The sequence below is a fragment of the Microtus pennsylvanicus genome, chromosome 3 (assembly GCF_037038515.1).
Source record: "Microtus pennsylvanicus isolate mMicPen1 chromosome 3, mMicPen1.hap1, whole genome shotgun sequence".
Classification (NCBI taxonomy): domain Eukaryota; kingdom Metazoa; phylum Chordata; class Mammalia; order Rodentia; family Cricetidae; genus Microtus; species Microtus pennsylvanicus.
The window spans coordinates 143,730,075-143,751,440 of NC_134581.1; the positions used below are offsets into that span (position 1 = coordinate 143,730,075).

At 50.0% G+C, this 21,366-nt stretch overlaps 1 protein-coding gene and 1 long non-coding RNA gene across 4 annotated transcripts; one reads left to right on the plus strand and one right to left on the minus strand.

The window, feature by feature from the left end:
* The first annotated feature begins 6,462 nt into the window (after positions 1 to 6,462).
* On the plus strand, positions 6,463 to 20,424 carry Aqp7 (aquaporin 7). 3 transcript variants are annotated; one of them, XM_075967494.1, is made up of 8 exons: positions 6,463 to 6,650; positions 7,736 to 7,810; positions 9,732 to 9,849; positions 17,289 to 17,415; positions 17,833 to 17,970; positions 18,596 to 18,714; positions 18,852 to 19,069; positions 19,351 to 20,424. In XM_075967494.1, the coding sequence occupies exons 2-8, from the start codon at positions 7,785 to 7,787 to the stop codon at positions 19,601 to 19,603; spliced, it is 999 nt and encodes a 332-aa protein (XP_075823609.1). In that variant the 5' UTR covers positions 6,463 to 6,650; positions 7,736 to 7,784; the 3' UTR covers positions 19,604 to 20,424. The 3 variants fall into 3 exon arrangements, with proteins under 3 accessions (XP_075823609.1, XP_075823610.1, XP_075823611.1); XM_075967495.1 differs by having other exon boundaries at positions 6,463 to 6,635; XM_075967496.1 differs by lacking the exon at positions 17,289 to 17,415 and having other exon boundaries at positions 17,817 to 17,970.
* LOC142846644 (uncharacterized) lies at positions 17,135 to 17,695 on the minus strand. Its single transcript, XR_012910085.1, has 2 exons — positions 17,596 to 17,695; positions 17,135 to 17,436 (listed from the first exon to the last, which is right to left on the minus strand). It is a non-coding gene; the product is annotated as an uncharacterized LOC142846644 (long non-coding RNA).
* Positions 20,425 to 21,366: the final 942 nt, after the last annotated feature.

Below are 21,366 nucleotides of genomic sequence, written 5' to 3' on the forward strand. Positions count from 1 at the left end.
TAGCACGTGTAAGGTTCTGGGTTCGATCTTCAGCACTCCATAAAGTGAAACAAAACCAATCACAGGTGGAGAAGATCTAAATGCCTGTCACTAGGGGGCTCCACATAGCAGCAGGTCCGCCAAGTAGAACGCAAAATAATCTCAGTGACTGAATGAAAAAAGTACATTTAAAACCTTATGCCTTTGGGTGTGGTGGTTAATTGCAGCACTCAGGAGGCAGAGGCAGGCAGGGCTCTCTGAGTTTGAAGCCAGCTTGGTGTGCAGAGTGAGTTCCAGGTCAGTCAGGCCTGTGCAGCATGACCTTGTCTCAAACACAAGACCTCCTTCTGTAAGGACTATTTATTTGTTTATAAAGTGTCAGGGGATTTGTGCACGTGCGAATACGGAGAAAGGATTAGACAATCTATCAAAAGGTCAGCAGTACTTGTCGGTGAACAGGAATGGGTCTGTAAGGGTCTTTGGGCTCTTTTGTATTTATTGCAGGTGATTCAATAATAAAAGAAAACCATCTTCATTGTCTCCCCTTTTCAAAATTTCCGCCCAGGAGACAATTATATCTGGTGAGCTGTTTGGCTATGTGTCTGTAAATAGTTAAAATTTCCAGTTAGGTAAACATCAGTGTTACCAGTCCCTAGTTTGCTCTGTTGGATTCTTAGTGCAGTAGTAAGTGAGACGTCAGGGGGCAGTGGTGACGGCCAACCTTCCACCAGCAGGCAGCTGGACAGCAGACAAAAGTAGTCAGGAAACTTATTTATGATCTGGCATGGTGTTGGCCATGCATGTCTTCAATCCCAGTGCTCAGGAAGCAGAGGCAAGCCGATCTCTGGGTGTTTGAGGACAGCCTGGTCTACAGAGCGAGTTTTCAAGCCAGCCAGCAGTCAGTGCTACATAGTGAGACCATGTCAAAAAGAAAAAAATATTTATAGAGATATGATCTTGCTCAGGTTAGCCTGGAACGCACTGTATAGCTTAGGTTGGTCTTCAGACTCATGGCTATCCCCCTGCCTCAGCCACATAAATATTTAAATTATAGACATGATTTACCATGCAAATATTTTTGTATTGTTTTTCCAGTGCTGGGGCTTGATCCCTCCCACACCCTCACTCCTCTCTTTTTTTCTTTCTTGAGATAGTATCGTCTCTGTGTAGCCTTGGCTGCCCTGAAGCTCACCACGTAGACCAGGCTGGCCTCAAACTCACAGAGATCCACCTGCTTCTTCCAAGCACTGGGATTAAAGGCGTACACTGTCATGCCTGGTTATTGCTGGGGCTTGGTCCTAGGGCCTCACACTTGTTAGGCAATCGGCACTCAGCTACATCCTCAGCGAATGGCACCTTTCTAAAAGACAGACGGCGTGGCTAAGGGCACACCAGAAGACTGCCCTGTGGAACTCTGTGCTGTACAACCATCTCCAGCTGCTCCTCGGCCCCCACCATGTCAGCTCTGGACCTCCTGGTCTGCTGCTGTGCTCGCAAGTCTATTCCCATTACCAAGCAGGAAGCGCCCATCCCCTCTGGCCCTGATCCATAGTTAAGTGGAGGAGCAGACGGTGCAGCTAGGACCCAAATCTAAGTCAGCTGCAAGACATCATAAGGTCTTCACACAGAACAGAGAGAGGGGCTGGACTTGACAAATAAAAATAGGGTGGTCATTTAGAGAATTTCAGGGGCATGGGGCTGAAGAGGTGGCTCACTGGGTAAAGACCCTAACTGCCAAGACTGATGCCTGAGTTCAAGTCCCAGAACCCACATGGTGGAAGGAAGGAACCAGCTCCTGTGGGTCTGGGTCTGCCTCTGACCTCCACCTCCACCTCCACCCCTACTCCCTTCATGTCGGGAATGGTGACACATGACTTTTAGGGAGAGACAGGAGAATGTCTGGGAGTTCGAAACTACCCTGGTCTACATAGTGACTTCCCAGTCAGCCAGAGCAACACAGTGAGGTCCTATCTCAACACAACACACACACACACACACACACACACACACACACACACACCCCAAAACCCAAACCGATCAACTAAACAAGCAAGCAAAATAACCCAAACCACCACACACACAATAAATAAAATAAAATGCAGTTAAAAAACAAGAATTTCAGCCAGCCGGGCGGTGGTGGCTGTTTGGTTGGAAGCGTCACCTCAGCTCCCTGGCACCCCGTTTTTCCAAGGAGTCTGGAATGTTTGGTTGGAAGTGTCACGTCAGCTCCTCTCTATTTCAAGCCCCCCCTCCTCTGCGAGTCGCCTCAGTCCAAACTCCACCTCCGAGAAAGGCCACCAAACGGTGACCCCTCCCCAGAGAGGATCGAGACCACTCCCACAGGCTATTTAAACTGCCCCCCCAGAGACTGAACACATGGTCTTTCCTGTTCTCTGTGGTCTCCCCGGTTCTCCATTCTCCTCTGGAGGGCCATGGAGAGCGCTGGCATCCAATAAATCTGGGCTTCTTCTGATTTGGTCTGACTTGGATTATTGCGTTGGCGGAGAGGTTTGTTGGGCTGGAAAAACTTAACAGTGGCACATGATTTTAATCTCAGCACTTGGGAGGCAGACACAGGTGGATCTCTCTGAGTTTGGGGCCAGCCTGTTCTACCAGAGCTAGTTCCAGGACAGGCTCCAAAGCTACAGAGAAACCCTGTCTTGAAAAAAACAAAAACAAAACAACAAAAACAAACAAACAAACAAAACCCAAGAATTTCAGGGGTTGTAGCTCAGTATTAGAGCATTGTTTTTGTTTATGACTTTTTATTTTTGGTTTTTTGGTTAGCAACAATATTGCCTCAGATAAACCTCATTGGTTATGATACTGCCATTCTGCAAAACTTGTCTGTGCTTTTTACCTTTGTTTTATTTATTTATTTTGGTTTTTTTGAGACAGAGTCTCCTTACATAGCCCTGACTTGTTCTGGAACTCACAATGTAGATCAGGCTGACCTCAGACTCACAGGGATCCATCTGCCTCTGCTAACTAAGTGCTGAGATTAAAGGTGTGGCTACCATGCCCTGCTTGATTATTTGGGCTCTAAAAAATTTACATTTTAAGTTTTCTGTATACATCTGCAGAGGTCAGAGGCAAGCTGTGGGAGTCAGTTTTATCCTGCCCCAGTTTGAGTCCTGGGATGGAACTCGGCCTCGGGCTTGTACTCGGCCATCCCACCGTCCCTTGTTTTATCTTTTAATGCTCATTTTATTTTATGTGTGTGTGTGTTTGCCTGCATGTGTCTGTACACCTCGTGGTGCCCACACAGGCCAGAAGAGGGCGTCAGATCCCTGGACCTGGAGTCACAGTTGTTACCTACCATCCTGGTGACTCGAACTGGGGTCCCCTGGAAGAGCAGCAGCCTCTGTGTCTGGCCTCTGTTTTTATTGTCTCGAGACAGAATCTTGTCTTGCTATACAGACCTGGCTGGCTCAGCCTGTTACGTAGCTCAGCCTGGCTTCAAATTTGTGATCCTCCTGCCTCAGCTTCACCAGTGCTGGGATTAAAGGTGGCATTACACACCAAGTAAAGATCTGGGTTTAATTCCTGGTGCACAAACACACACACACACACACACACACACACACACACACACACACACACACACACACACATATACACACACACTATTCAGAGAAGCAATGGGAAGCTTTCTCCTTTTTTTACTATAAATATATCCTAAACAATGCAAATACTGTTTTTCTGAAGCTTTTTAAAAGAAGCTCACATTTAACTGTTTTGCATTTTGTGTGGTAACCCTACTTGGAGCCTACTCTTGGGAGAAAGGGTGTGCCCTCTCTGTCCCCAATTATCTGATTGACCTATCCAGGCTAGTGTGATTCATCTTTCTGATCCGTAATTCCCTCTGCTCCTTGGTGCTTTTAGCTGCCTCTCTTCTCTCCTCCGTGGAACTGTCTCGTCTCCTAGCTTCCAGGGATTTGGCAAGGAGACCACCTTCCACCCTAGGCAATGCTCTGCAAACACAATACTTCACTGGTCCCTCCGCAACTCAATGCTGCTACCAGCTGGCTCCACAGCCTCTGGGCAGCCCAGTGCCTAGCTTGTCACCTCCCTACCACCACCTATTCCTTCTTAGTCACCCCCTGTACCCACAGTCCTGGCCTTCCTCCTAGTAACCCTGAGCCATCTGGGCTGATAGCCCCCGCTCATTCTTTGACTGGACTCTCCCCTGGAATTTGCTGGAAGCCCAGCACCTCAAGGGTGTAGTAAAGAGGCTTCACTCTGCTCCTTTAGAGGCTGCCCGGTCCTTGGGATACAGTCAAAGCCTTTCAGGGTAACCCCACCCCAGTCTCCCCGCTCCGTAAACCACTCTCCAATCCAGACTAGATTTTCACAATCCTGTGAGGTTTCAAACAGCTTCAATAGGGATTCTCTTCCTCTGTGGCTGAATAGTGGAGGATTCAGCTTCCTTCCATGCTGCCTTTTCTGGAAGACTCTTGCCTCTCTAGACTTGATACTAGTTCTGCCGATTAGCATGAATTCTAAGTTTCTTTGCTTGCCTGTGAGACAGATGGGGCTGTCTCCACCTTGGTTCCCACATCCAGCTAAGTAAATTGCCCCTTGGCCTGACCCTAACATAGATCCTAGTCCTACTGCCGCGCTCTGGCTTCATGGGAAACTGTGGTTAGATGTATTGTATGAGAGAAGAATCTATTTTTTTTTAAAGTTTATTTATTTGACTCAGAGTTTCTCTGCGTTGCCCAGGCTATCCTCAACCTCAGAACTTCTGACCCAAGCCTTCCAAGTGCAGGGATTATAGGTGTGCACCACCACACCCTGTTCCATGGCTCCCTCACCCTTTTTTTCCCTCCAAGAGGAGCTCTCTCTGTGTAACCCTGTCCTACTTGTCCTGGTACTCACCCTGGAGACCAGATTGGCCTCGAACTCATGGGATTAAAGGGGCGTGCCGTCACGCCCAGCGCATAGCTCACTCTTAACCTTTCCTCATCTCTGATTCAACAGCACACATAGGGCAGGGGTGAAGGCAGGTGTCCCTCTTTTTAGGGGACAGCTCTGCCTTCCTTGAAGAAAGGCAGCAATCTGAGCCCACTTAGGGTCTGCTAGGGAGTGAAGCAGAACCTTTGGCCTCTGGGGCTGCAGTCCTGAGCTGCTGGGAGAGTTATGTTGGGTTGGAGGATACAGGCATGCTGTGCAGGTTCTAGACAAGACCTGGTCTTTGGCGCCCTCTAGAGGACAGAATTTGTTCCCTCTTTCCACAAACCCCTTCCATATCCACTTTCTTTTTTTTTCTTTTTCTTCTCTTCTTTTTCTTTTTTCCCTCCCTCCCTCCCTTTCTTCCTTCTTTTTTGGTTTATCTAGATAGGGTTTCTCTGTGTATCTCTGGCTGTCCTGGAACTCACTCTGTAGACCAAGCTGGCCTCCAACTCACAGAGATCCACCTGCCTCTGCCTTCCAAGTGCTGGGATTAAAGGCTTGCGCCACCACCACCCAGGCCCCATACAAGACCTTTGGGCAACTACATTCTATAACTTCTCCCATCAAGAGGCTGTGGGTCTTCGGGGTTTTCTGCCCACCGCCTGCCTCTCCAGTATCAGGCACCCCCCTCATGCTTCAGTCCTACAGCCCTTGCTGACATGTCCATGCCTGCCTGTTCTTCTAGACCCGTCCAGGCCCCCAATCCAGAGGACCTCTTTGTTTATGTATTTCTTTCTTTCTTTATTTTATACACATGACTGTTCTATTAACTTTATTCCAGGATAGGGTATCAGATCCCACTACAGATGCTCGGGATCCACCATGTGGTTGGCTAGGAATTGAACTCAGGACCTCTGGAAGAACAGCCAGTGCTCTTAACAGACAGAGACAGAGAGAGAGAGAGAGAGAGAGAGAGAGAGAGAGAGAGAGAGTTCCTACTACTTCCCTGAGCCCCAGCCCCATGCTGGGGCAGCTTGGTTTCTCTCATGGAGCTCCAGGCTTGTCTTTCCTAAGAGCAGCAGTAGTGTCTGGAAGATAGACCCCGGGGTTGGGTCCCCCAGGAAACCAGGTCTGGACTTTCCACTCCCCTCCCAGATAGGGGATCCCTGAGGACAAAGCCTGATTTCTCTTACTCTCCTTCAGGTTGAGGGCTCTTTGAGGATTGACCCAGAATTGCTTCCCCCACCCTTCCTCCTCTCTGTTGATTTCTGGAAACTTCTACCTACAGTCCTCATTTGCATGGCTTTCTCTACATCCTGAAATACAGGAGCCTCTGTGCACTTCCGCAGGCTATACCTCTGGGTCTGGTCGTAGAGATAAGCCAGACGCTTGGCTTATGGGACTGGCCTTTCCTCTGGGACTATGACCCAGAACTCCTGCCTAGAGTTCCATTCTGACCTCACAAGGGCTGCCTCACAACCCAATCCCCACAGTGCTGTTGGCAAGCGCAGGGATGCTATTTTGGGCACTGTGTATGGACTTAGCTTAAGTGGCATGAGCCAAACCCCTGCCCTACTGACCTCTTCCCTGGAGGAGCACAACAGGCCTCAGGGCCACCCTGGGCAGTGATAAGAGGCAGATTCTAACTGAGCACTTAAAGACGGCAGAACTCCAGCCACAGCTTGAGCCTGCCTCAGCGATGGAGGGACAGAATCTAGACCAGTTTTGACATTAGCAGAAGGGGCCCAGACGGAGGCAGAGTGAGTGGGCTGCAGGTAGGCTGGGATGCGGTGGGACAAGCCCAGCAGGGACCATATAGGGGTGACTATGGGATTGTTGGGAAAGAAAGTTCATCAGGAGTTGGAGTATGACTTTCTGTTCTGGTTCAGTCCCATGTGTCTGTGTGACATGGACAGACCAGCTGTAACTTGGTTTTCTGGCAGAGTTGCTGAGTGAAGGGGGAGCTGGGAGGGTGTGCTGTGCTGTTCCTGGTGGGGGGAAGAGGGAGCAGCTGAGGATCCAGTCCTGAAGACGGCAGGAGGGAAGCAGTCAGAGATGGGTCCATTGCTGACTTCTGCTCTAGAGTGGTCCTCAGAGGCTGGGTCAGGACTAGGGTTTCTGCCATTAGAGTTAAGGATATAAATTGATGCCGGGGGGTGGTGGGGTGGTGGTGGTGCATGCCTTTAATCCCAGCACTCAGGAGGCAGAGGTAGATGGATCTCTGAGAATTTGAGGACAGCCTGGTCTACTACAGAGTGAGTTCCAGAACAGGCTCCAAAGCTACACAGAGAAACTCTGTCTTGAAAAATAAAAAAAATTCTATATATTATATATAATATACAAATAATATATAATATATAAAAATATATAATATACGAATATATTATTTGTATTTATTATTTGTATATTATGTATTATTTGTATATATTATTTGTAATTATATATATAAATTGACACTTCATCCAGAGAAAATTGGGTAGAGCCTGGCTGAGGGCAACTCAAGAGTTACCTTGATGGTATGAGAGATGGATAGGATACAGGCTAAGTTTTAGGAAAGGTGGAAGGGCAGACTTTGGGCATTACATTATCCAAAGCTATAGATGTCAGACTTGGGAAGACAAGGAGGATCTCTGAAGAGCCTGGTCTTGAGGTCCAAGGTCCTGAGACAGCGTGGGTAGAGGGGGTGAGACGACAGGACCCCTAGCAAGTGATTGAGGCAGAACTTTCTTCTCCCTCCCTCTACCCCCTCCCTCAGCTTCCCTGGGCTTGGGGCATAACACTGGCAAGAGCTGCCTAGTGGCTTCTTCCCTGGGAAACTGAGGTCTGGTGGGAATGTGGGGTTAAGTTCCGTGTCCCTTAGTCCTAGGTTCCACTGATTCCACAGCATCTAAAAACCAGAAAGACATCCGATGTCTCAGACAGTCCAGCCGAGGCGGTAAGCATCCTCATCCCCCACTCCAGTCCGTCCTTGACCATAGCACCTCGGTTGCATCCCAGTCCTGTCTCCAGCATCTCCCTCAGAGCAGCTGCTCTCCTGGGCCCCCTCTTTCCCACCTACCCAGTAGCCCCTGACCCAGCCCACTTTTCTCTGATGTCCCATGGCACAGCCAAGAGCAGGTCCCTGGGCTTAGAGGAAGCTTGGAAGCTCAAGATGAGGATCCAGGATTGGTGAACAGGTTCTGACTCTCCCGAATGGCACTTAGCTGAACCAAATTTATTTTTTTAAATAAAAAATAAAAAAAATTTATTTTTTGACTCAGGCACAGCTCTCTTGGGGTAAAATAAAAGCCAGATCTTTGCACTGGCCGCGGCTAGGTTCCCTTTACCGCCTCGTCCTCTGCCCCAAGCCTCGCTCTCCTCCTCGCTCTCCAGGCTTCACTGTGGCCCCTTTGCTTTCTGTCCACCTGCTCGGGCTCCTGCAGCAACTGTTCCTTCTTCCCGAAGCTCCCTCTGCACACTTAACCCCACGGTCACTCATTTCCGACGAGGCTTCTCAGTAAGGCTCCCCGTACCGACCCCGCTTTCAGCCACACTCCTTGGGCAGACCCTGCATTCCCAGGCCCCCTGGTTTTCAGGTCTCTGTAGGACTTGTTACTCTCTCTGGCAAGCACGCATGCTCATTCTGTTCCTTGCTATGGGAGCGCGATGTTTGTGCAGTGTCCTCTCTCGGATTTAGGGATCCAGCAGCCCCTGCGCTGCTCTCTCAGTCATGTCCCCCTGCTTGGCTTTAGACTCCCTTCATAAGACCTGTTGGGGTCCCAGGTAAAAAGAACCTTCTCCATGTCCCCCTCTTCTTCCTGTGGCCTCGGTTCAGTAGCGGTGCCCTCTCCCTCACCTCCAGCCAGAAGTCGAGGCCATGTCCTTAATGTTTCCCTATCCATAATGGCTCACATCTACTCACCGATACCCTAAAATACTTAGACTTTTGAGTCTACCACTACCCTCTTTTTCCAAGGCCGACCTAGCCATGTCTGTCTCATTTCTTTTCATCTTCCAGACCCAGCACCTCCCCAGCACCTCCCCACATGCCAGCCCTGTGCCCTCCTAACAGACACGGGTGCCTGGAACTCACTGTTCATCTAGCTGTCTCTCCAATAGAGGTTTTACTGAACAAGCGATTGTCAAGCGTCAGGCACTTTAGGAAGCTTGGGTGTTCGTCTGGTTAAGAACAAGACGTAGATCACCTGGTTCTCATCCATTCAGGCAATATTTACTGCCCACCTGTGGGCCTGGCACTGAGGGTACACGGGGCAGTAAGACTCTGCCCCCTCCCACACCCCGTTCATTCCGCAGCAAACATCTCCGTGCTGGCCTGGTTGCAGAGCCCAGTGCCATTGCTGAACCCCTCCCCCATCTTCTAAAGAGCCCTGGATTTGTTTTTCAGGCTCCAGTGCTGTTGCTAGAGACTAGCATCAGCCTCTGCCATATCTCGTGTGCTCTGCAGAGCGCCCCACTGCTCCTAAACCCTGGCTTGTGGCCCCCAGCTCTGACTCCTGCAAAGAGACAGACACAGTCAAGCTCTATTTCCCGTCTGCTCCCCCACCCCATTAATGCAGACTGCACTTTCAGCTCCTGGTCCAGCCTCTTTGCTAAGGGGCCACATTTTGGTCCACCCCTCCTACCTGCTCTGTCTGGGGCTGAGGGAGGAAGAGGACTGGCTGGCTCATCCTTCCTCTCCATGTCACTATGGTTCTCAGGTATCTCTCCTCCCAGCTCTTTCTACTGCCCTGGGCAGGAGGAGAAGGTACATGGGGAGAGGCTACCAGGTTATCCATTAACTCAGCCATGAGCTGAAGGGCCGATGGGCAGAAGGCAGACTTGACTGTTTTGTTCGTTGACTTGGTCTGCTGCTTCAGGTCTACCCAGAACGCCGCAATGGCCCCAAGGCCCGTGCTCAGGAACATCCAGGAGGTGCTGCAGAAGGAGATGGTGCGGGAGTTCCTGGCCGAGACCATGAGCACCTATGTCATGATGGTGAGTGAGGGCGGGCAGCAAAGGCAGCTCTCTAACCTGTCCACCCCAGGGGTCATATCAGTCCTTCCCCTGCCTCTGCGCTGGGAGCTTGGGAGAGAAGCAGAGGAAAGTCGAGAGGCCTTTCCCATCATCACGTCTTTTGGGGACAGAAAAGGACCCATGATGGACCAGGATAGATGGATGAGGGAGAGAGGAGAACCTATAGTGACGAGATGGAGAGGCAAGGCATGGGTGTGTGTGTCTGCAATGCCAGCATTTGGGAGGAGGAGGCACAAGGACTGGGGCAAATTTGAGGCTAGCCTGGTATACATAGCAAGTTCTAAGCTGGCCAGGGTTACACTGCAAGGAAGTGTCTCCAAACAAAAACAAAACGCAGCGAATCAACAAGTCAAACAAGAGAAAGTGGTGAGAGATCTGGGTAGGGTGGAGCTCACCTGTGGGATGAGGTTGAGGTAGGGCAATGGGAGCTGGAGTCCTTTTTGTCTTGTTGCTACATGGCAAGTTCAAGACCAGTCTTGGGCTACACAGTGAAAGATGGGGAGACCTTTGAGAATTGGTCTGAGGGAAATTAGGGAGGCCAGCAAGCAGGGGAATGAAGAGAAGGCGAGATGGCTGAGCAGGTTGAGGGGCTTGATGCACAAGTCTGATTGATGACCTGAGTTCAGTCCCTGGAGCTAAGGTAAAGACGGGAGGAGAATAGGGGCGCCATAGGATTATCCTCTGACCTCCACAGCGCACTGGGCGTGTGTTCCCCGCTGCCGTCACACGCGCGCGCACACACTTTTTAAAAAATAGTCAAATGTTACGGTCGTGTTTGGATGTCAGGAGGCAACTGTGGAAAGGAGACAGTTGTCAGGCTGGTGTCATTATGAAGGACGGAGGGAGGGTGGTGGCAGAGCCAGGGATGGGGAAGAGGGCAGACGGAGGGTCAGTCCCCGCACAGACCCAGAGGAGAAGTTAATTTGGATGGAGAAGAGATGTCGTGGAGAGACTCAGGAGGTCGCTAGAGGAGGGGGTTCTGGTGCTCACGGATGCGGCAGAGAAAGAGGTAAAGTTCACTATGGAGGATGGTTATAAAATTATTCAGAATTAACGACAGGGGAGTGGCTCAGGACACGTAGGCTCTTCTCCGAACCCCGACCATCCACAGCTGGCCCGAGTAGGTCGCTCCCTGGCTCCAAGCCTGACTTCCCAGTTTCCTAGTGTGCAAACCCAGGTCCTGGGTTCGGGAGCTGGGTCTGAGTTCCATGTGCATTTACCTGTTAGAGAGTTAGAGTCTCTGCTGGCAGATGCGCATATTAGCATCCAGCCGGCAGGCAGACATACATGGAGGAGGCCAAGTACCAGCACCCAGTACAGAGAGTTGGTTCCTTGTTATTTGTTATTGTTATTTTGCCTTTTGCAGATTTAATTTTGATTTTACACACACGTGTGTGGGTCATGTCTGCCAGTGCAAGTGTCTGTGGAGACCAGAAGGGAGGGTTGGATCTCCTGTGAGCTGCCATGTGGGTGCTGGGAATTGAACCCGGGTCCTCTGAAGAGCAGGCAGTATTCTTAACCACTGAGCCATCTCTCCAGCCTGGACTTAAAAATTAAAAACAGTCTTAAAAAATTGTTCATGCGTGCGTGTGCATGCGTGCATGCATGTGCGTGTGTGTGTATGTGTGTTGTGTTTGTGTGCATGCGCACGCACTAGGTTCTCTGTAATATCGACAGGTGTTCTCCTCTCCTCTCTGAATCCCTCACCTCCATCCCTACCTTCCTTGGCTCCTGAGCTGTGGAGAGGACAGCCAGTCTTGTCCCTCCTTAACCCAGGGCGAAGTAATTCATTCATGACCAAACATTCCAGTCCTATGAAGGCTGTTAAACCTTGGAATGTGGGAGGCTAGCGGGTGCCTAGGGGAAGCAAGGACTGCCCAGGGCTTGACACATGCCCACATCTGCTTGCTTTTTTTATTTCTTTTAGCAGTATGGGGCCGAGGGTCAAACCCGGAAGCTGTACACACAAGTTTCGCCCCTAGTCCTTCCTTTTGAATTTTTTAAATTAAATTTTTTCCTTTGGTGTGTTTGCGTCTTTCTATTTTGTGTGGGTGCAAACATGCCACAGTGAGGGTTGGAAGGCTGGAGGAGAGCTCTTGGGAGTGGGTTCTCTGCTCTGTGGGTCCTGGGGATCAAACTCCAGTTGCCAGGCTTGGCAACAAGTGAAAAACAACAACTGTTTTTCCTTTGAAAATTTTGTTTGTTTATTTAAAACAGGATATTTCTGGGGAGCCTCAACTCCTGCCCAACCTCCCGAGTGTTGGGATTAAGGGTGTCTACCACCGTGCTAGGCTTCCTCTAGCTTTTATTTTATTAGAGAGCAGCTCCTGAGGGGCCATGAGAAGACCTGTCTCAAGAACAAACAGCAAAGCCAAGGCTTTGACATGAGGCCTTGCCCCTTTCTGCATCTCCCAGCCTCTTACCAAGCACTAGGATGCTAAGCCCCTCCCCAAAGCTTTGCAATGGCCTGTGAGATAGGAGCTATTACTATCATTTTAGACAGGGTCTCTCCACGTAGCCCTGGCTGTCCTGAAACTCACTGTGTAGACCGGATTGGCTTCAGACTCGCAAAAGTCCACCTGCGTCTGTCCACTGAGAGCTGGGGACTAAGGGAGTGTGTGCCATCCTGTCCAGTCTGAGATAGGTACTGTTGTCACCCCATTTTACAGATGGGGAAATTAAGGTTCTACGAGACAAAGTCATCTGCCAAAGTCAAATCCAGGCGAGGGTGATGTCTTGATCCTTCATCACTCAGCTCTGAGATGGCAGGCTTGCTAGGGGCTCAGCTGGCTAACCCTCCTCCAGCTGGGGCACTTGCTTTTAGTCTCTGGGGAGTTCAAGAACACGTTGGGGGGCTTCAGGCCCCGTCTGCTCGATGGGAGCGGAAGCGTTCGCTCCCCTGATTTTCTGTGAGGGGTGAGGAACACTTATAAGAAGAACTTTGGGAGGACAGTGTGCCGTTGTTATTTTTAGTTCCTTGTCTAGTGCCAAGAAGTGGGGGCTTTTTGGTTATAGGAAGCTCAGTGAATCACCAGGGTAAAGGTTGTGCCAAAAAAGGCCAATGTGACCTTGGGCCCTATTTTCTGCAACGGGGACGAGGTTGTTGTTCTGAGAGCTGGCTTCCTGACCATTGCTAGCACTCTGGTGGACTGGGTACATTCACTGACAGGGAGAGGAGGGGCTGGAGCCATCAGGGCCCTGGAAACCCGGCTGTCCCTGTGAGTTACAGGGCAAAGATTGCAAACTCCCATGCCTCGGACTGCCGGAAGGGGGCAAAGCGCTTTTGCCACCTTATATAAGGGTTCTTGTGTCAGGGTGCAGCCACTACGGGTCCAGCTCTCAGTTGACATGGAAAGTGGAATGAAGGCCATTTGTGATTCCTGGATTGTGTCATTTTCCAAGGGCAGCTGAAATTCCCTAATTCAACTCTCCACACAAAACCTGTGTGCTGGGTGGATGCAGGCACGCATTGCTGCTGGGTTCACACCCCATGAAGCTCATTCAGGCATTCATCATCATTAGCAAGTGGTTTGGAAGCCAGGTGTGGTGGCACATGCATGTAATCCCAGAACTCCAGGAACGGAGGCAGGAGGATTGCCATAGCTGTGAGAAGGCCTGTCTCAAGAACGAACAACAAAGTCAATGGCTTTGACGTGAGACAGAGGAAGTAGGACCTTCGGTCTAAAGGCCTTCTTTGCTTGCCCAGGCCTTGTTACTTCCTGCTTCTCCCAGCCTGTCAGCCTGGGACTGGCCTCCTTCCTGTTTTCTCCTGCTGCCTTTTCTCCTGGACTGGCCAGGCCATCTTGGGGCTCCCCTGCACCTGTCCTGGGCCCCTGCAGGACTCAGGGAGCCCCTCAACTGCCTCTCTCTGCTTTTGTGGTTGCTTCATTTTCTCCCCTAAGGTTGGTTGGTTTGTTGCATTTAAAATTATGTTCAAATGTATGCGTGTGTATGTATGTGTGAGTGCATGCACATGCGTGCATGTTGACCAGTGTATATATGCATGTGAGTTCAGGTGCCCACAGAGGCATCAGATTCCTCTGAAGATGGAGTTGCAGGCAGTTGTGAGCCACCTGACATGGGAACTCAGAACTGAACTCAGGTCCTTTGCAAGAGCAGTGTGTACTCTTAGCCACTAATCTTTCCAGAGTTTTTTTTGTTTGTTTTAGACAGAGTCTTACTATGTAGTCCAGGCTAACCTCAAATTTGGAATTACAGGCATATACTACTATGTCCAAGTGGCTTGCTTTTTTTTATATTTATTTATTTACTTATTTATTTATTATGTATACAATATTCTGTCTGTATGCCTGCAGGCCAGAAGAGGGCGCCAGACCTCATTACAGATGGTTGTGAGCCACCATGTGGTTGCTGGGAATTGAACTCAGGACCTTTGGAAGAGCAGGCAATGCTCTTAACCACTGAGCCATCTCTCCAGCCCCGGACTTGCTTTTTTTTTTAAAAAAAAAAATTCTCATTGTGGTGTGTGTATGCACATGGAGACCAAGGACTCACGCTGGGAATCATCACCCTTCTGCCTCACTGAGACAGGGTCTCTCAATCAAACCTAGAGCTTGCTGATGGTCCACCTCACTCACTGAGGTAGGGTCTCTCAATCAAACCTAGACATTGCTGATGTGGCTAGTCTTGCTGGCCAGTCACTCTGGAGATAATCCCTGCCCTTGCCTTCTGAGGTTGGAATCACCGGTGGGCCACCACATTCAAGTGGGTTTCTGGGGATTCGAACTCTGGTCCTCGCACTTGGATGGCACGTGCTTTAACTGCTGAGCTGACCTCTCTCCCTAACTCCCTCCCTCTTTTTTAGAGACAAGGTCTCACTACATTTACAGCTCCGGACCCTAGCTGGCCTGGAAGATACCGTGCAGAACATTTAGGACAAACCCTCTGCCTCTGGAGTGTGGGGACCACAGGTGGCCTTCACCACACTAGGCCTGGCTCTTCCCAGCTGTGCCCTCACTCTTAAGACTGCTTGATCCCCCACTCACCAGAGGAGATCATCAGGCAGCCCCCGCACCCAGCTCCTCCCATCCTGTGCCTCTCACCTCCCTTCAGCTAGAATAGATGGCTTCCTTCCAGGAACCTCTCTCAACCTCTGCACCAGTCACCCACCCAGACACACACTTTCTCTCTCTCTCTCTCTCTCTCTCTCTCTCTCTCTCTCTCTCTCTCTCTCTCTCTCTCTGCCTACGAGCATACCAAAGCCTCCCTACCCAACACAACACAGGACACAAACATGCCGCCAGTCTCTGCCAGCTCCTTCCAATCCTTCCTCCTCTGTTGCGGCTTTTCATGGCACAGCACTTTACTTGCATGAATCATGGTCTGAATTTCACTCTTAGTGCCTCGAACAACAGACAGAACCCAACATTGTCCCTCAAAATTATCTTTGCTGGACACAGTGATGTATGTCTGAGACAGAAGGATGGCTGAGCTTAGGAGCTTGGGAGCTTGAAGCTATTCTGCAGAATATAGTGAGACCTTGTGTTCAAAACAAAACAAAGAATTAGACTCTTCCTCGCCACCATGTATCTCCCAACCTCTGGACCCAGCCACTGCCCCCAGAGCCTGGCGACACAACATTCAGTGCCTACTAATGACTTTTAGAGTGTCACACCCGAAAGACTGCTCTTTAGACCTTTATCCGTGTGACTCAGGCTACTCTGACAGAGCTGACTCTGCCCTCCTGGGATGCCATCTCCATTTCTTCCATTTTTGGCTCTGACTGAGATTCCTAACACCCACCATGAGTCCTCACAGGTTCAGCCCTGTGCCCTCTCCTGGTGACGTCACAGGTTCAGCCCCGTGCCCTTTGCTGGTGACGTCATCCACTGATGGGGTTAGTTCCAGCTCATATCCACAGTTCCTTCTTTTTTTTCCCTCCCATAAACAAAGGTGTAAAAGAAAATGCAACGTCAGATATGCAGTTGAATACTTTGTAGTAGCCACGTTAACAAGATAAAAGAACCAGGTGAAAATGTTTTGAATCACCATGGTGGTTAACCCACAAATTCCAGACTTCAGGTCAATGTGTAGTCAGTGGGAAACTGCTTAAGTGGTCCTCATTTCTGATCCTAAGGAGGTGAAGTCTGGAGCGTGCTTTATTTTCACCATGGCAGATCTCAGTCTGCAGTAGCCACACTCAAGCACGTAACAGCCATACATGGTCAGTGACTCCCATTTCAGAGGACACATATGAGGAGACTGATGGCCAGCAGCCTGATAGTAGGGATCTCTTCACGACTCACGTCCAAAGACATGGACATCCCTAAGGAAGCGCCATCTGAGTGTAAGTGCGTTTTTACTTTTACAAGTTTATTATGAACTGGAAAATGGTGGCGCACGCCTTTACCCCAGCACTCGGGAGGCAGAGGCAGGCAGATCTCTGAGTTTAAGGCCAGCCTGGTCTACAAGAGCGAGTTCCAGGACAGCTAGGGCTACCCAGAGAGAGGCCTTGTCTAGAAAAGAATCAAAAAAAGTTTATTATACATTATTTATTTATTCATTTGTGTGTGTGTGTGTGTGTGTACAGGTCCATATTGGCTTGACGGTAACACATTTTCCTGCTGAGCCATTCTTGCTGGTCCCTTAAATGTTATGTGATGTAGGATCGGGTATTACAGGCAGAGGAGTTAGTTTTGGTTTGGGTTTTTTTTTCTTTTCTTTTCTTTTTTTTGACAGTATCTGTCTATGTAGCCCTGGCTGTCCTGGGACTCACTCTATAGGTCAGGCTGGCCTCAAACTCAGAGATCTCCCTACTTTTGCTTCCTGGTTGCTGAGTTTAAAGTTGTGCACCACTACTACCTGAGGATTTAGTATTTCTAAAAATACAAAGGCATTCATGGCAGCAAGGGTTGACACAGATGGCTTCCTAGACTCATGCTTGGCTCATCATGTCACACGTAACATGACCTTGAATAGTTCATCCAGTTTCAGATAGCCCATAGTCAACTGGGGAGAATAATAGTTCTTTCAGATGGGCTATTAGGACCTCCTTAGGCAAGCCTGTAGGATGAGGACACCAGCTGTCCTCCGTGAGGCCCCACTTCAAACTATCTGACCGTACCATCCTGTATCTTCCCGTACCTTCCCGTACCATTCCCGTATCTTCCCGTACCATCCCGTACCTTCCCGTACCTTCCCATACCATCCCCATCACCCAGCTCTCATTGACTCAGGTCTGAGAGGCCTCACTAGGGATCAAGGAGGAAAGTTTATAAGGAAAGACTGTAGAGAGAAGGCATGGTCTTTATAAATGATGCTGGGGAGGTCCAGGGATGAGGGCTTAGGAGTGGGGTGGTCAGGAGGGGAAACTGAGGTTTGAGTCTTCCTCTGATGGGGGATGCTGGGCAGGCGGCTCCCTCAGAAGCCCTCCCTCACAGGTGTTTGGCCTTGGTTCCGTGGCTCATATGGTTCTTGGAGAACAAAAGATGGGGAGCTATCTTGGTGTCAACTTGGGTTTTGGCTTCGGAGTCACCATGGGCGTGCACGTGGGAGGCGGCATCTCCGGTGAGTGAGCCCCTATCTGGTCTTACAGGCAAGAGCAAACCTTTCTGGTGGGCTGTTTCTGCCCCCTCCAGGAAGCCCCTTCTCTGGCACAGTTAGTGCTGCCCCTGTAGGTGACCCGTAGGGAGAACCCCCCGGGAAACCCTGTCTTCCCCAAACTTTTCACGGGACCCTTTGACTCACCATTTTTACTAGCTGGGTTATCTTAGACAAAGGAGTCATTCGCCTTCTCTTGCCTTATGGTAAAGCTGGAGATGATGGCCCCAGCTGTGCATGGCCTTTTAAGGGTTAAACAAGGGAGTTCTTGTCACAAGGGGACACACCACACCGTAGCCTTTCTTTTTTACTGTTGCAAATGTCGTTCATTTTGTTGCTTGTTTCTTTTAACCCAGCAGCTCATCCAGCTCTTTCTCTTGACAGGAGCCCATATGAACGCAGCCGTGACCTTTGCCAACTGTGCACTAGGCCGGATGCCCTGGAGGAAGTTCCCCATATATGTGCTGGGCCAGTTCCTGGGCTCCTTCTTAGCTGCGGCCACCACCTACTTACTTTTCTACGGTGAGTGTTCTTCCTGGGTGGTCTGTCTCCAGACTCTTGTTCTGAAAGATGGCTAGATTCCATCCTGGTATCCTGTCCTGCAAGAATAAGAACAAACAAACAAAAAACATTGTAGTAATAGGAGCGGCGGGGCTGCGTCCCCAACACCCCAGCTGCCTGCTCGGCTAGCTTATGCCCCGAAATAATTACACGGGCGTTGTATTCATTTAATCACTGCTTGGCCCTTTAGCTCTAGCCCTTACTGGCTAATTCTGATATCCCGATCAACCCATCTCTAATAATCTGTGAGCACCGGTCTTACCGGGAAGATTCTAGCCTAAGTCCATCCTGGGTCGGAGCTGGGGCATGGCGTCTCTCTGAGGCGACTGCTCTGGAGAGGAGAGCTGTGGAGTCTGACCTCACTTCCTCTTCCTCCCAGCATTTTGTTCTGTTTACTCCACCCACAGGGCCAAGCAGTTTCTTTATTGCTTAACCAATGAAATCAACAGATTGATATATGACACTCCCACATCAAAACATGAAAACCTAGCAGATTTAAGCTGTTGAAGTATTCCCAGCCGCTTACCCCACAACCTCCTTTCCGGGAACCCCTTGGGGACTAACTCAACCGTTGTCATCTCCACAGGTGCCATTGAACACTTTGCGGGCGGAGACTTGTTGGTGACTGGTTCCCTGGCCACTGCCAACATTTTTGCCACCTATCTTCCTAAACACATGACCTTGTGGCAGGGCTTCCTGGATGAGGTCAGTGATCAGGACAGAAAGAGTTCTGGATGGGATTGTACCAAGACATGTCTCTGCCACTACAGATTTGGGGTCCTGCCTGAGCACCTGGGACATGGCCATGCCTTCAGCAGGTTGCCATGGCGTTTACTCCCCAGGTGTTCTTGACCGCATTGCTCCAGCTGGGTCTCTTCGCCATCACGGACAAGCAGAACAATCCAGCGCTTCAGGGGACTGAGGCCCTGGTGATAGGCATCCTTGTCTGCATCATTGGGGTGTCCCTGGGCATGAACTCGGGGTATGCCATCAACCCGTCCCGTGACCTGCCTCCCCGCTTCTTCACTTTCATTGCTGGCTGGGGTAAACAAGTATTCAGGTACTGCCCCTGCCGGACCCCATTCCTATCAGCTTTTGGGGGAGGGGGGTCCCTGCATGCAGAGACTGTGAGATGAGCAGTTAGGACAGCCCAGGAGAGTCTCATGAAGTCTCCAGGCGGTCTGGGATCTCCAGATGTGGATCCTGTTGTTGCTGTCAGGCTGAAGACCCCTTAGGGTTGATGGGATGGCTTCTCTGTTCCCCCTATGTTGGTCTGAACTGGATAGAAATGGCACCCTGGGCATCAGTGTCCTCAGCAGGCCTCTCTCTCTTTGCCTGCAGAGCCGGGAACAACTGGTGGTGGGTACCAGTGGTAGCACCCCTCCTGGGCTCCTACGTAGGTGGCATTGTGTACCTGGGCCTGATTCACTCCAGTATACCACGGGAACCTCAGAGTTCGGAGAATGCTGAAGCGGGAGACCAGAAGATAACCGTATCATCATCCAAGGTTCTCCTCACCCCCATCTCTACCACCCCAGCTTCCAACCAACCCGTTCCACCCCCAAGTGACTCGGTGCCTGTAGAGCGCTTCTAAGTAGAGCTCTCTGTGACCATATCCTTACTGCAATAAAGCACACCTCAAACGCGGTGGCCCTCACTCCCTGGGACCTCCTGTCGCTGGACTCCTGGGATCTTCTGGGAGCTATTTCAACATGGAACTTGTCGTGTAGAGCAGCCTGGCCTTGCACTTGTGGCAACCTTCCCACTTCTGCCTCCTGAGTGTTGGGAACACAGGCATTTACCACCCTGCCTGGAATATTCCAGGGTTATTCTTCCAGGCTCTTTTCTTAATACTGGGGCACAGGACCAAAAGACTCCAATTCTTTCCACTCTAGGAGGGGTGGACCTGGAAGAATGTCTAGGCGGGGCCTCACAATGGTGTAAAGAATACCACACAGACTGGTGGACCTTCATGCATTGGTGCATGCGTTGGGGGGATAGTGAGAAAAAGACCAGAGGTAGCAGGTAGTGGGCAGATTTGGAGAATCTTTGGGGGTGCCCTGGGGTGGGACTATAGGGTCTTCTGCTTCTCCCTTTGTCCAGTTTGGAGCAGAGAAGGCAAGGCCAAGAGTTGACATCAGGATTTCAACCCTTTCATTAGAGCCTTTAGTGGTCTTTTTTAGCTTTGTACCCTCCCTCCTTGAAAAAGGGTATTGTGTAGCCTAGGCTGGCCTTGAACTCTGGATCCTCTGGCCCCCACTTCCTGAGTTCTGGGATTACAGGTGTCTACCACCATACCCAGTTTATATGGGATGCAGGGGACTCAAACCCAGGGCCTTGTGTATGCCAGATAACATCTATCAACTAACAAATCCACAGTTCTCCAGACCCATCTTTTCTAATTAAAGATTTTAATACCACATGAACACTGTGTTTGTCTTTCATCTGTGATGTGTGTGTGCATGTATGTGTATGTATTCTTCTTCCTCTTCCTCTTTTTTTTCTTCTCCCCTCCCCCCTTCTCCTTCCTCCTCTTTTGACAGGCTCTCATGGTTACTCTGGCTGACCTGGAACTTCACTGTCCAGACCAGGCTGGCCTGAAACTCACATAGATCCACCTGCCTCTGCCTCCCGAGTGCTGGGATTAAAGGCCTGTGCCACTCATGCCTGGCTGAAGTTTTTTTTTTTTAAGATTTTATTTATTTATTTATTATGTATACAGTATTCTACCTGCATGTGTGCCAGGACACCAGATCTCATTATAGATGGTTGTGAACTACCATGTGGTTGCTGGGAATTGAACTCAGGACCTCCGGAAGAGCAATCAGTGCTCTTAATCTCTCCAGCCCTTTTTTTTAAAAAAAATTTATTTTAATTAATTAATTAATTATTATGTATACAATATTCTGTCTGCATGTATGTCTGAAGGCCAGAAGAGGGCACCAGACCTCATTACAGATGGTTGCGAGCCACCGTGTGGTTGATTGCTGGGAATTGAACTCAGGACCTTTGGAAGAACAGGCAATGCTCTTAACCGCTGAGCCATCTCTCCAGCCCTGCCTGGCTGAATTTTTTCAAACCCATTTCCAGAATCAGTTTTTATTTTCTTCGGAGTGCTTGGTATGGAGTGAAAACTTTTATGGGGTTGGCCTCTAATTCCCTCCTTCCTGCCACTAGGAGCAACTGATTCCAGAGTTGGGAAGGAGGAAGCAAGGAGACAAATCCTTCGAATGGGCTAAGAGACATGAAAAGGCCTCATGAGCTAGTGGGGAGCAGGCTCAGAGGACCAGCTTCTGGTGGATCAGGCAGGGCTCAGAAGACAGCATCTGCTTCTGCCGTCACTTTCCACAGCTGCCG